Source organism: Leptodactylus fuscus, chromosome 4 (assembly GCF_031893055.1).
Source record: "Leptodactylus fuscus isolate aLepFus1 chromosome 4, aLepFus1.hap2, whole genome shotgun sequence".
NCBI classification, from domain to species: domain Eukaryota; kingdom Metazoa; phylum Chordata; class Amphibia; order Anura; family Leptodactylidae; genus Leptodactylus; species Leptodactylus fuscus.
In genome coordinates this window covers 29,194,277-29,208,534 of record NC_134268.1, presented here as the reverse complement: position 1 = coordinate 29,208,534, position 14,258 = coordinate 29,194,277, and the positions used below count along the sequence as shown (strand labels likewise).

Genomic DNA, 14,258 nt, shown 5'->3' with positions numbered 1-14,258 from the left:
GGCTATGGACCAAAATCAATCAGATAAGAAGAAAAGTATTACATAAAGAGACAATGGACCAAAACCTCCCAAAATTAGTTGAGAAATAAAGAAGAAACAGGCATTAAGAGGTTAAGTTTTTATCTACCAACCATTTTCGTTACCAAATGGCATCGATGGGATCATTAGTATATATTATAATGAGCTAACACAGACATTGTAAAGCTGTATTTTGTGCAATGTCAGGCTGACGCCATAAACTAGGCCATTTTTGTGACTCAACCCCCCACTACTATTTTTATCCATAGGAAAGCATTGCTCCGTGCCTATGATTACACATTAGGATGGAAATGCACATATTTAATTCTAATGCAATTATGTAAATAGAAACCTCCAAGGCACAATTTATTGAGCGAAAATATGTAAATGAGAACTAGAACCCCAAGGCATATTTTGATTTTGCGTAGGAAATTTGCACTTCTCGGTACGAGGCACAAGATTGTAAAATTATGCAAAAAAAAAAAAATGTCACACTTAAATTGTAATATTTGGAGGCGATTTTTGTAAGCTATATATTTGGATAAATATTGTGTTTATTCCTAGCAATTATTAACACTTAGAGAAGATGCCACTAATAATGGGATAGATGACCTTGTTAGGAAGGCTTCTCCGGCTCCGCCGATTTACAAGAGTCACATAGCTCATCATTATTTTCCTAATGATGGAACCTTCTTCTACACTGGAAACCTCATTTATTGCTAAAGTGTGCTTTATTATGTCAGCCGGTCTCCTACCATAACACGGCGGACACATTAAACCATAACTAACCTTTTGGATAACCCTTCGGGAGAAGCTATGGTGCATGAATATGAGAAATAACATTATTTCTTATCATTATAGGACTCTATCTCCAATTCTTGGTTATCCCTCAGCTGGTGGGTAGAGAATGAATGATGTTTTGTCTACCATATGGGGTTGCAGCTGGTTCTTTGCTGACCTGGTGGTTAATAATTGTACTGGTACTCAGAGTAGGGGAGAAGAGGCTCCCCAAACCAGTCCTGAACTTCAGGTAGAGCAGGAAGCTATAAGCATCCTGCCCTACCACTCTCAATGGGGAACTAGTGGGTATTTATACTGTGAGGGGACTGTGTGATGGCACTGAGGGAGTTCATTTCATTGTGTTGGGGCACTAAGTGGCCATTACATTGTGTGGGACCACTGAAGGGCCCTATTTAAAGGAAATATTTGACTATAACCCAGAATATCCATCCATTCCAGTAGAGAGGTGGGGGAGATAGATAGGTTTGATTATCTATCTGGGTTCTGGGCATTAAGAGGACATCATTTATATAAGGGGGACCTTAACATGAGGGATAGGGGCACCCTTGGTCATAGGAAGTACTATGGAGGGCTCCAAAAGGGGTTTGACTTTGTGGTAAAGGGGACCTGAATTTTTTTTTTACTGCATGCTACCCTGTTTTTGGAGTTCTAATATAGGATGCACACAGATCATAAGGGGTTGTCTAATGAGAAGCAGAATAGAGCTAGCAAGGCGACCCGCTGATCATTGTAGGTCCAACTCTAAGATTCCTCTCCGACAACCACACAACTTGCTGGTGGAAGCCTTGCCTTGTCCACAGTTTATAGAGCAGGTTTCTGTTCCGGCTCATCGAGGGGGTCTGGTATATGGTATCTCTTGTATGATGACTATTTGCCCTAGCCGGGCACATAGTCAGTGGTTTACAACCCTTTTAACTATGACAACTCTACGTTATCCTTAGAGGCATAATTTGAAGCTTCTAAGCAATGCAAAATCTGTACCTACAGCACCTTGTGCCCTATAGAATACTAGCGTCTTCTTATGTGGCAGAGACGTCTTTGAGGTCACAGGGGCTGTAAGTCATTGCTACCTCTGTGTCCCTATAGCCATATGGCTTCTGTTACTATACAGATATCCTCCATTCTTATAGCAGAGAACATGCAGGTCTTGCGGAAGTTTATTTAGCTCTATCACTTAGTTTTAGCATCACGTATATAAATCAATACTAACTAACCAGAGTGGAGGAAACTCTGCAGACAGGTCATTCCGACATTATAGTAATGTGTATCTGAGGGCGACACAGACGGCATTATACATTAATGCTTCTCACCCAAGGAAAAATTCAATAGTTACCTAGCGGGATTTTCAACTATGTGAATCATTTATTGTGTTTCTCTTCCCAGTGTCACATTCACTTGTCATTGCTGGAGTTAGACCTTGTTCAGATTCGGAATAGATATGGAAGTAGCTCATTCCATTTCGGTGCATTGTAAGGAACAATAAATAAGGAATAACCCAAGAATCCTTACAGAATATTCGATCCCTCTCTCCTATACCCGAAGACTTCTTCATTCTTTGTACTTCCTGCACAAGGACTAGCCCCTTGTATAAAGAGATTCCCTATAATTATAAGGCGACCGCCATGTCCTTATAGTGTTATGTCCATAAATATGTAACGCATTCATCTCTCCTATAGGGATAGCTACAGTCGGCTGGAATTTTATCATTTAAATGGATTTACCAACTAATGCAGTTTATATCCTGTTCAGTAGATAGGGGATACATTGCAGATCAGTGGGGGTGATCTTGAACCCAAGTCTGAATTGAGTTCTGGTCGGGAAGATGTCTTGCCACTCCCTCCATTTCTATTTCATTGCTGGAGATAGTCACGGAATGTATTTGGGCTCCAACAACACTTAGATGTCTATGCAATCTTTTCAAACTGGGCTGCAAATCACCCAGTTATTAGGATCGTTGGGTGCCCCAATAGTCAGACCCTCTCCAATCTGTGTTCTTCTCCTATCCTGTAGTAAGGGATAGGTTACATTGGTGGCAAACCCATTTAATGTCTATGGATGACTTTGACATGAAAAAAATGATCTTTACCTGCAAAAATTTAGAATTCAGTCTTCATTCCTTCATTCATTTTCAGATCTCTGATATACAGTTTACAACCTGCTCCTAGATTCAGACTTTTCTTATGTACAAGACTGTAGACTGTTGTTGGTTTCTTCCCCACTTTCTACACCAATACACAGACAATGTGATTCTACACTTCAGACTGATTTGTGTGTGCTTTCATTCCTATCTACATTCTGTGTGATCTGCCCTTCCTGATAACGTGGATGCTTTCCCTCGTATCATCCCCTTATCTGCCATTCACATCCTCCTCTTCTCTGTTACTTGTATCTCAAATATCTAAAGAAGGGAGGAAGAGCACAGAGAGAATTAACACAGTCAAGAACATTGTATGATCTGTGTGATCTGCCCTTCCTGATAATGTGGATGCTTTCCCTCTTATCATCCTCTGTTCTTCCATTTACATCTTTCACTTCTCTCTTACTCATTTCTCAAATATTTAAAGAAGGGAGGAAGAGCACAGAGAGAGTCAAGACAACACATCAAGAACATTGTATGATCTGTGTGATCTGCCCTTCCTGATAACATGGATGCTTTCCCTCTTATCATCCCCTTATCTGCCATTCACATTCTCCTCTTCTCCCTTGCTGGTATCGCAAATATCTAAAAATATCTCGTTTAACGTTTAACGTTTATCATTAACGTTTACTGTTTTAATTCCTGTTGGAATTGGCTTGTTATACTCATTTGCGTACATATTTGTCTTTTAAAGAGACCAGCACTATTATTCCTTGAGATGCATATTATTCTCCTGTAAACTGTAATAACATAAGAGACGTGTACCATTGTATTTATTTATTGTTGCAAGTGATGGCTTGCAATGGATTTTTTGTGTGCCTGTTGGGCTTGGTGCTTTTTGTACTATTTGTACATTTTATATTTACGTTCCATATTTATATTTTATCATTCTCTATATGTATGTTTCTTTTAGCAAAATCTGCACTTGAGAAAGGACCCGTGGTGGTCCGAAACGCGTCGTGCTTTTTACTTTTAATAAATTTATTTTTTACCATCTCATCTATTTTTACGGCTGTTATTCAAGATCTACCAGTGAGCGCAGACCCCTGCCTTTAATATTTCAAATTTTTCTCTCCGGTTTCCCGGTGTTTGTGTGGGTTCTGCTGCCACTCCCACCTGGATTTTCACTCTAATGTGATAACTAAGACATACACTCATCAGGTGAGAGGTTTACTGGTAATATTTACTTCAATTTGTAACTTTTTCATAATAATACTACACTCAGAGCGCTCGGTGTCTCTCTTTTTTTGTCTTTTACTACAAATATCTAAAGAAGGGAGGAAGAGCACAGAGAGACTTGACACAGTTAAGAACATTTCTCTCATCCAATTTTCTCTTACTGGTATCTCAAATATCTAAAGAAGGGAGAAAGAAAGCAGAGAGTGTTGACTCAGTCAAGAGCAGTGTGCTCTCAGATCTACCATATGTCAGATTCAGCAGGACAGTCAACTATATAAAGGAGTAACACAGTCTCTACGGCAGCAAAGTAGTAGAACTTTAGATTTTTTTTTTCCTTGTACACAATGGGCACAGATCTATGGACAATCCTCCATGCAGATTCCAGGACGGCTAATTTTCTCCCCGATGACATAGTGAATGCGACTCGCCTTTTAGATGAGAAAAGTGTTGTATATTACTTAGCAATAATATGTACTGGATGATAAGGATTTAATCAGATCCATCTTAGACAGAATTGAACCCTTAAGTCTTCTTCCTGACATTATCCCAGCAAAGCAGCTTATATAACAACTCCTCTCGCTCCCTTCTTTTATCTTGGTATTTTTTATGTGGAAGTTCAGTTTAATAAATTGCTTTTTCTTCTAAATTTATGCATTGCCTCCGTCTCAGACTTTATATCATATTACCTCCCGGGAGCAAACAACCTTTGTTCTTCCAGCAGCAACTTACTGAATTGTCATTATTTCTTGTTTGCTGAAGGCATTGAATTTCATGGCAAAAAATGGCTTCTCCTTCTACAGAAAGAGGGATTAGCTGATGTTATGAAGCAAATGCACTAAGCTAGAGTCAGAGTCATTGGTATAATAGGTTTTCCTTGGCTCGAGGCAAAAATTTAGTTTTTGCCCTAGACCTATATCGAAATATCTCGGTCAAATCAGACCTCACCCAACACCGAGAATATGGCGTGGCTGTCACCCCCTAAGTAGACCACAATCCACTGAATAATGTACTACATTAATTTTATTATATTATTTATATTGTATTATTATTTATTTATATAATTATTATTTCTGTTTTTATTTATTAATATTATACAGTACATTTATAATAATCTATTATATAATATAATTATACTAGATATTATACTACTTATGTTATATTAGAATTATATATAAGGGACCCCCCTTCCTGACCGACCCCGAAGACCTCGACCGACTGACCACCCGCCGCATTCCTGTGTGCTCTATTATCTCCCATAGTGGCCCCTGCACACAGTATTATGCCCCATAGTGGCCCCTGCACACAGTATTATCCCCATAGTGGCCCCTGCACACAGTATTATGCCCCATAGTGGCTCCTGCACACAATATTATGCCCCATAGTGGCCCCTACACACAGTATTATGACCCATAGTGGCTCCTGCACACAATATTATGCCCCATAGTGGCCCCTACACACAGTATTATGACCCATAGTGGCTCCTGCACACAGTATTATGCCCCATAGTGGCCCCTACACACAGTATTATGACCCATAGTGGCTCCTGCACACAGTATTATGCCCCATAGTGGCCCCTGCACACAATATTATGCCCCATAGTGGCTCCTGCATTCAGTATCATGACCCATAGTGGCCCCTGCACACAGTATTATGCCCCATAGTGGCTCCTGCACACAGTATTATATCCCATAGTCGCCCCTGCACACAGTATTATGCCCCATAGTGGCCCCTGCACACAGTATTATCCCCCATAGTGGCTCCTGCACACAGTATTATGCACCATAATGGCCCCTGCACACAGTATTATGCACCATAATGGCCCCTGCACACAGTATTATGCACCATAGTGGCCCCTGCACACAGTATTATGCATCATAGTGGCCCCTGCACACAGTATTATACCCCATAGTGGCTCTTGCACACAGTATTATCCCCCATAGTGGCTCCTGCACACAGTATTATGCATCATAGTGGCCCCTGCACACAGTATTATGTCCTCATAGTGGCCCCTGCACACAGTATTATACCCCATAGTGGCTCTTGCACACAGTATTATGCCCACTGTGGACACCCATGAACAAATATTATACTATGCACAATTATGCCCGAAGCCTGCCACGAGCATGGAAAGGTAAGCAACACGTTTATTATGTTCCTTTACCGTTCTGGGGCCTCTGAAAAGACTCACGAGTATAATAATAGTGATAGTGGGGCCTGCGGCGTTACTTACTGATCCCAGCCTCTGCCAGGATCGGTAAGTAAATAGGGCCTGGTAACGGTCTATTAACCCCTTCCCGACATGCGCCGTAATAGTACGGCGCATGTCGGGTCTGTAACTATGGCGACCGCCCGGGAGCCGGGCGGCCGCCATAGCCGCCGGGTGTCTACTGCTTTAAGCAGTAGACAACTGGCTCTAATGCCTCCGATCGGTCCCTGGGCCGATCAGAGGCATTAACCCCTCCGGCGCCGCGGTCAAAGGCGCCGGAGGCGCCATCTTCCCGGCGGCGCATGGGCGCCGCCATTTTGGCCGGGATCGCCGGCTCCTGGAGCATGCTCCAGGGCTGACGTCCCTTTGCCATGACAGCCGGGAGCCTTGTACAGGCTCCCAGGCTTGTCTGCAAATCCTCTCTTTTGCAGGCTGGTCTATGCAGCCTGCAAAAGAAAGGATGCTTTTTTGCAATGCATTGCAATGCATTAGCATTGTAATGCATTGCATTAGTGATCAGACCCCCTGGGGTTCAATACCCCTAGGGGGTCTAATAAATGCAAAAAAAAAATTAAAAAAAAAGTTAAAAAAAATATAAAAAAATATAAAAAGAATTAAAAGTTCAAATCACCCCCCTTTCCCTAGAACACATATAAAAGTAGTTAAAAACTGTGAAACACATACATGTTAGTTATCCCCGCGTCCGAAATCGCCCGCTCTACAAAACTATAAAAATATTTTTCCTGTTCGGTAAACGCCGTAGCGGGAAAAATAGTCGAAAGTACCAAACCGCCGTTTTTTCACTGTTTTGATTCTGATAAAAATTTGAATAAAAAGTGATCAAAGCAATAACATTTCCCGAAAATGGTAGAACTAAAAAGTACACACGGCCCCGCAAAAAAAGACGCCCTATGCATCCCCGTACACTTACGTATAAAAAAGTTACGGCCGTCGGAATATGGCGACTTTTAGAAAAAAAAATTTTTAACACAGTTTTGGAATTTTTTTTAGGGGTCAAAATGTAAATAAAACCATATAAATTTGGTATCCCTGGAACCGTACCGAAACACAGAATACAGGGGACATGTCATTTTGGCTGCACAGTGAACGCCGTAAAACCGAAGCCCGTAAGAAAGTCGCAGAAATGCATTTTTTCTTCAAATCCACCCCATTCTGAATTTTTTTCCTGCTTCCTAGTAAATTATATATTTGTCCCGGGGCCTGTGGCAGCGGCTACACCTGCTATCCCAGTAGTTACACCACTGATTATATCAACCCTCTGTTATTCCTACTTGAAATTTATGAATAAAATGATAATTGGGTGTTACCATTCTCCTTATTAAAGGGGTGTATCCCCACACACAATATTACTGACACTCCCTTAACTAGTAACATCCAGTTTGTAGTTTATCTATGAATTTCTAAGAGGAACAACAGAGGAACACAACACAAACTTATAAGAAAAGATGCTGCAGAATTGTTATATAATAGAGGGAATACAAGTCTTTACTAAATCTGACTTATCGATGATGGAGACGGGTTGCCTTTAAGTTCCGATATTAACCCTTAAGTACTATCATGGTGTCTATGATGTGTAGGGTAGTGGCGTATGATAAGGCAGGACCTGATTTTCTTGATCTTATTCCTGCTAAAGGAGATGTCTTGTGTTTTTCAGGTCTAGCAGACAAGCCAAAGAAGATCATTGGTGAATGTGAGACGGAGCATCGATCACAATGTTCAGCAGCAGAAGGTCGGGCTATGGCTTTATTTTTCAATGTGTTTTTTAAGATCTAGAAACCAAACTGGGGACGTTCGGCATTGGCTTGGCGGCCTAGATTTGTTACTGGCTATGTGGCCTGAATTCGCGTATTCATGTTTTATGTATTTGGTTCAGTATCCTACGGTATATTATCTACCACATAAGCCGCAGATGTCGGTGCATTCTAGTCAGGAGCCGCTGTCTCCGTGTCCCCGAGGCCCTTACTGCAGGTCACCTCCATTCACTTTAACAGTAAAAACCGTTTTCCAGTTCATTTATGTTATAGATCAATAATGCAGCCGGCTTGATATTTGTGAAAATCAATTATTTAAAAAAAACCTTGAACTTCGCGCGTTTCTGCTTTGAGCATTATGTGTTATCTAAATTACCACATTACTGTATTAAGGGTCAATGAGAACGAATCGATCGGTACATGTGTAACGACAGGGACGCTGCAAAGATATGCCTGCGCTATTTACTATTGATTTCGCATGTTTGTATATTACTACAGTTCATTGAAATCTGTTGTAATGTCATTTTGCATTTCATGATATTTTGGCCACTAGGGGGCAATGGTCTATATGGAAAATCAATCAGCACATACTGGTCATATTTTCTGTGGAATTGTACACAATTTCTTTGCCTTAGTTGGATTGTTCTGTGCAAAACCAAAAAGCTTTAATAATAAAGGCTAATAAAATTTTGGATAATGAACAAATTTAGGGGTATATAAAAAATGGGGTAAAATACTATGCAGTCTAAGGATGCATTCATTTGGCAAAACTGTATGTGCAGGGGCAAACAGATCTATCATGCCTTGTGTGCCTAAGACCTGAAAAAAGCTGATATTTAAAAAAAAAAAAAAAAAAAGTTGCACTTTTTGGTGCAAACTTGCAGAATTTTTGTGCAAAACTTGCAACTTTTAAAGTTTTTTGCCCCCAGTTTTCTGACATAAATGATGCCAGAAATGTAAGCTAACCAGGAGCTGGCATAGGTTTTCCTTTAGATGCACACATGTTGTATCTGACAAGCCATTTAGAACAAGGCGTGCACCTCCTCCGTACCATTGACCCATAGATCTGAGGTGGCTTGTTGGCCAGTTGTGGCCCATTGAGGCGCATTGTGTGTACACATACAACAAGGCTGTGTGCGTGCTGACAATTAGTAATAACCCTTCTATAGATGTTGTCCAAGAGGACAAAAAGGATCAAGGGTAGCAACATACATGGTCGTTCTCGATTATATTGAGTCCCAGGTTATTGAGTCCCAGGTTATATAGGAACTCCACATGGATAGCAATTGGTCACTCATTTTAAAGGGGCACCACCAAGTCTACAACTCCATGGGATTCTTATGCTGGTTGGTCACAATATTATGGCAGGGTAAACTCAACTTGAAGTTCTGGGTCGATTGCTGTTAAAGGGCCCGACACCTTCTAGAGCTGATACTGGTGCCCTCTTATGTGGCCCAGAGGTGTCTCAGCCTTAGGTACCTTCTTATATGGCCCAGAGGCTTCTCAGCCTTAGGTGCCCTCTTATATAGGCCCAGAGGTTCCTTAGCCTTAGGTACCCTCTTATGTGGCCCAGAGGTTTCACTGCCTTAGATGTCCTCTTATGTGGCCCAGAGGTTACTAAGCCTTAGGTGCTCTCTTATATTGCCCAGAGGTGAGGTGTCCATTGGCATCAGGTGGTGCCCTCTTATATTGCCCAGAGGTTACTTAGCCTTATGTGCTCTCTTATATAGCCCAGAGGTTTCACAGCCTTAGGTGCCCTATTATATATGGCCCAGAGGTTCCTTAGCCTTAGGTACTCTCTGATATGGCTCAGAGGTTTCTCAGCCTTAGATACCCTCTTATATGGCTCAGAGGTGTCTCAGCCTTAGGTGCCCTCTTATATGGCCCAGAGGTTTCACAGCCTTAGGTGCTCTCTTATATGGCCCAGAGGTTTTTCAGCCTTAGGTACCCTCTTATGTGGCACAAAGGTTACTCAACCTTAGGTACCCTCTTATATAGCCTAGAGGTGTCTCAGCCTTAGGTGCCCTCTTATATGGCCCAGAGGTTGCTTAGCCTTAGGTGCCCTCTTATATGGCCCAGAGGTATCTCAGCCTTAAGTGCCCTCTTATATGGCCCAGAGGTTGCTTAGCCTTAGGTGCCCTCTTATATGGCCCAGAGGTATCTCAGCCTTAAGTGCCCTCTTATATGGCCCAGTGGTTGCTTAGCCTTAGGTGCCCTCTTATATGGCTCAGACGTTTCACAGCCTTAGGTGCCCTGTTATGTAGCCCAGAGGTGTCTCAGCCTTAGGTGCCCTGTTATGTAGCCCAGAGGTTTCACAGTCTTAGGTGCCCTCTTATATAGCCCAGAAGTGTCTCAGCCTTAGATGCCCTCTTATATAGCCCAGAGGTGTCTCAGCCTTATGTACCCTCTTGTGTGGCCCTTAGGCCCCCTTGTTACAATTGCTACCTCTGCACCCTCTATAGTCACCCTCCTGTATTAACCATCTAAGGCCGCTGCACTAGAGTAACACTCCCTGACCTCGTCTTGTGTCTAATCAATTATTCCTTTCCGGAAACTTCTACACTTCCTTGTCTTAATAATATACTTTGGATCATTTTCTGAAATTCTGTTCCTGCGAATGAAAACAACAGGAAATGAAATGATAATCCTGGAGAATCATTAATCAATGTGTTTTAATCTGGTAAATTTTCTGTCTCTATCAATTTTTGCTTTAATTAGTCTGAATCTTTAATTTATGCGTTGCCAGAACTCGGGGAAGCTTTGCTGTGTGTTTCCAAGTGCCGCTGGCACCGACTACTCGCTATGCATGCGGCCGCCCTATTATAACATTTTGTAAACAGTATTTTTTTTATCTTTTTGTACTACTTTGTATTATAACTTGAAGTAGCTGCTTGTTAGAGGGGATTAGCCCGGCTTTGACTGTAAACGTATAGCCGAGATGAATTGGTCATTTAACTCTTTGCGTGCATTTTTACTGAAAACTCACTTAGTCTTACGAAAAACCCTAATACATGGTTGTAACAGAATGTGAAAATCTGCACAGATGTAGCAGAGCTGACTTTGCAATGGTGATTTAAAGGTACAGTATACGTAAGTACCCTAGAGAATGTAAGCACCATATAGTATAGTACATACTAGTTCACACCATATAGTATAGTATATACTAGTACACACCATATAGTATAGTATATACTAGTACACACCATATAGTATAGTATATACTAGTAGACACCATATAGTATAGTATATGCTAGTGCACACCATATAGTATACTACAGTCCTATGAAAAAGTTTGGGCACCCCTATTAATCTTAATCATTTTTAGTTCTAAATATTTTGGTGTTTGCAACAGCCATTTCAGTTTGATATATCTAATAACTGATGGACACAGTAATATTTCAGGATTGAAATGAGGTTTATTGTACTAACAGAGAATGCGCAATATGCATTAAACCAAAATTTGACCAGTGCAAAAGTATGGGCACCTCAACAGAAAAGTGACATTAATATTTAGTAGATCCTCCTTTTGCAAAGATAACAGCCTCTAGTCGCTTCCTGTAGCTTTTAATCAGTTCCTGGATCCTGGATGAAGGTATTTTGGACAAACAATTCAAGTTCAGTTAAGTTAGATGGTCGCCGAGCATGGACAGCCCTCTTCAAATCATCCCACAGATGTTCAATGATATTCAGGTCTGGGGACTGGGATGGCCATTCCAGAACATTGTAATTGTTCCTCTGCATGAATGCCTGAGGATTTGGAGCGGTGTTTGGACATTGTATTGCTGAAATCTCCATCCTCGGCGTAACTTCAACTTCGTCACTGATTCTTGAACATTATTCTCAAGAATCTGCTGATACTGAGTGGAATCCATGCGACCCTCAACTTTAACAAGATTCCCGATGCCGGCATTGGCCACACAGCCCCAAAGCATGATGGAACCTCCACCAAATTTTACAGTGGGTAGCATGTGTTTTTCTTGGAATGCTGTTTCTTTTTGGACGCCATGCATAACGCCTTTTTTTATAACCAAACAATTCAATTTTTGTTTCCAAAATGAAGCTGCCTTGTCCAAATGTGCTTTTTCATACCTCAGGCAACTCTATTTGTGGCGTACGTGCAGAAACGGCTTCTTTCTCATCACTCTCCCATACAGCTTCTATTTGTGCAAAGTGCGCTGTATAGTTGACCGATGCACAGTGACACCATCTGCAGCAAGATGATGCTGCAGCTCTTTGGAGGTGGTCTGTGGATTGTCCTTGACTGTTCTCACCATTCTTCTTCTCTGCCTTTCTGATATTTTTCTTGGCCTGCCACTTCTGGGCTTAACAAGAACTGTCCCTGTGGTCTTCCATTTCCTTACTATGTTCCTCACAGTGGAAACTGACAGGTTAAATCTCTGAGACAACGTTTTGTATCCTTCCCCTGAACAACTATGTTGAACAATCTTTGTTTTCAGATCATTTGAGAGCGGGCTGTCCATGTTCGGCGACCCTCAAACTTAACTGAACTTGAATTGTTTTGTAGAAAGAAATGGTCCAAAATCCCTTCATCCAGGATCCAGGAACTGATTAAAAGCTACTGGAAGCGACTAGAGGCTGTTATCTTTGCAAAAGGAGGATCTACTAAATATTAATGTCACTTTTCTGTTGAGGTGCTCATATTTTTGCACCAGTCAAATTTTGGTTTAATGCATATTGCGCATTTTCTGTTAGTACAATAAACCTCATTTCAATCCTGAAATATTACTGTGTCCATCAGTTATTAGATATATCAAACTGAAATGGCTGTTGCAAACACCAAAATATTTAGAACTAAAAATTATTAAGATTAATAGGGGTGCCCAAACTTTTTCATAGGACTGTATATACTACTCCACACCATATAGTATAGTATATACTAGTTGACACCATATAGTATAGTATATACTACTCCACACCATATAGTATATTACTGTTAAATATTATATATTTACAATATTCTCTAGCAGACATGGGGTTAACACTCTACTGACATCATAGTCTTATATTTTGGGTGCATGGGTGCGGTTAGAGTAGACCATTTTAGAAATCTCCTTACATAGCTACAAGATGGAAGGTAACACCCACTCTCATGAATATAAATGAGTAAGAAATACACATGTCTGGGTCTGTCTTTGGGAAGACCAGGGGAAGACCAGGAGGTCTGTCTTTGGGAACACCAGGGTGGGTGGTCCAGGCAGATGGACATCCATGGACGTCGTAACCAGCCCAAGTCCACCAATCAGATGACAAGCATGAACCAAGCTGTAACTACAAGATATCCAGATGATTTAACTTCTCTGAAGATGTAAGCTATTGACAATTGACTGATATTTGTGTTATTTGTATATTTTCCCTGTTCCTGTGTTTTCCTTCAAGATATTAATAAACCTCTACACTGATTTATAACAAGCTGACTTCTTCCTATCGTGGACAAGGCCAGGTCCGGATATTTAACAGTGGACACAAGTCTCACCGGCGAATACAAGATATTTAACAGTGGCGAGCCAGCCTTCCTCCGTTACTTCATGGCTATTTAACAGTGGCGAGCCAGGCACGGTCGTTTTTTTTCCTGTTTTTCTCGTTCCGTTCACTTGCAATTAAGGGGGAAGAGAGGAGTATTTTGCAAGTTGTATGAATTGCAAGATTCAGGAAGACTTTGAAAAAGAACTTATATTGGTGAGATACAGATGACTGTTGCACGTGTTATATGATACGGAAGCCTGTGTGAGGAAAGCCAGTGAGGAAACACAGAAGGACCACAAGTGCCAGACGTACTGAGACGTTCTGATGACAGGGACCAACTGTTCCAAGGACAAGCTAAAGGTGAAGCTTTCTACAGTGGTGAGTAAAGATTTTACTTTTAAAGTATGGAAAAATTAGAGTCATTGTCTAAGAAATGTAACGTTGAGTTTAAAGTTGTGCCTAGTGACAGTTTAGAGAGTATATGGCAAGATTTATATACACAATGTGAGCAGGCAAATTCTAAGATTGAAAATAGAATTTGTTCTACAAAAGAGAAGCAGGTATTTAGGAATATAGCTTCTATGGTAAAGATTTTTAATGACGTGGTAACAGAGAAGAAATTAAGAAATAGTATGCATAAATCTGTTCAGACAGATAATGA

At 41.0% G+C, this 14,258-nt stretch overlaps 1 protein-coding gene across 2 annotated transcripts in view; it reads left to right on the top strand.

Annotated features, from left to right (window-relative positions):
• The window catches only part of OXR1 (oxidation resistance 1), a 358,052-nt gene that overhangs the window by 58,273 nt on the left and 285,521 nt on the right, over positions 1-14,258 (top strand). For both annotated transcript variants that reach the window (XM_075270242.1, XM_075270241.1), the window contains exon 2: positions 8,017-8,091. In XM_075270242.1, the coding sequence (XP_075126343.1) occupies positions 8,075-8,091 (17 nt within the window). In that variant the 5' untranslated portion in view covers positions 8,017-8,074. The remainder of the gene's footprint in view (positions 1-8,016; positions 8,092-14,258) is intronic.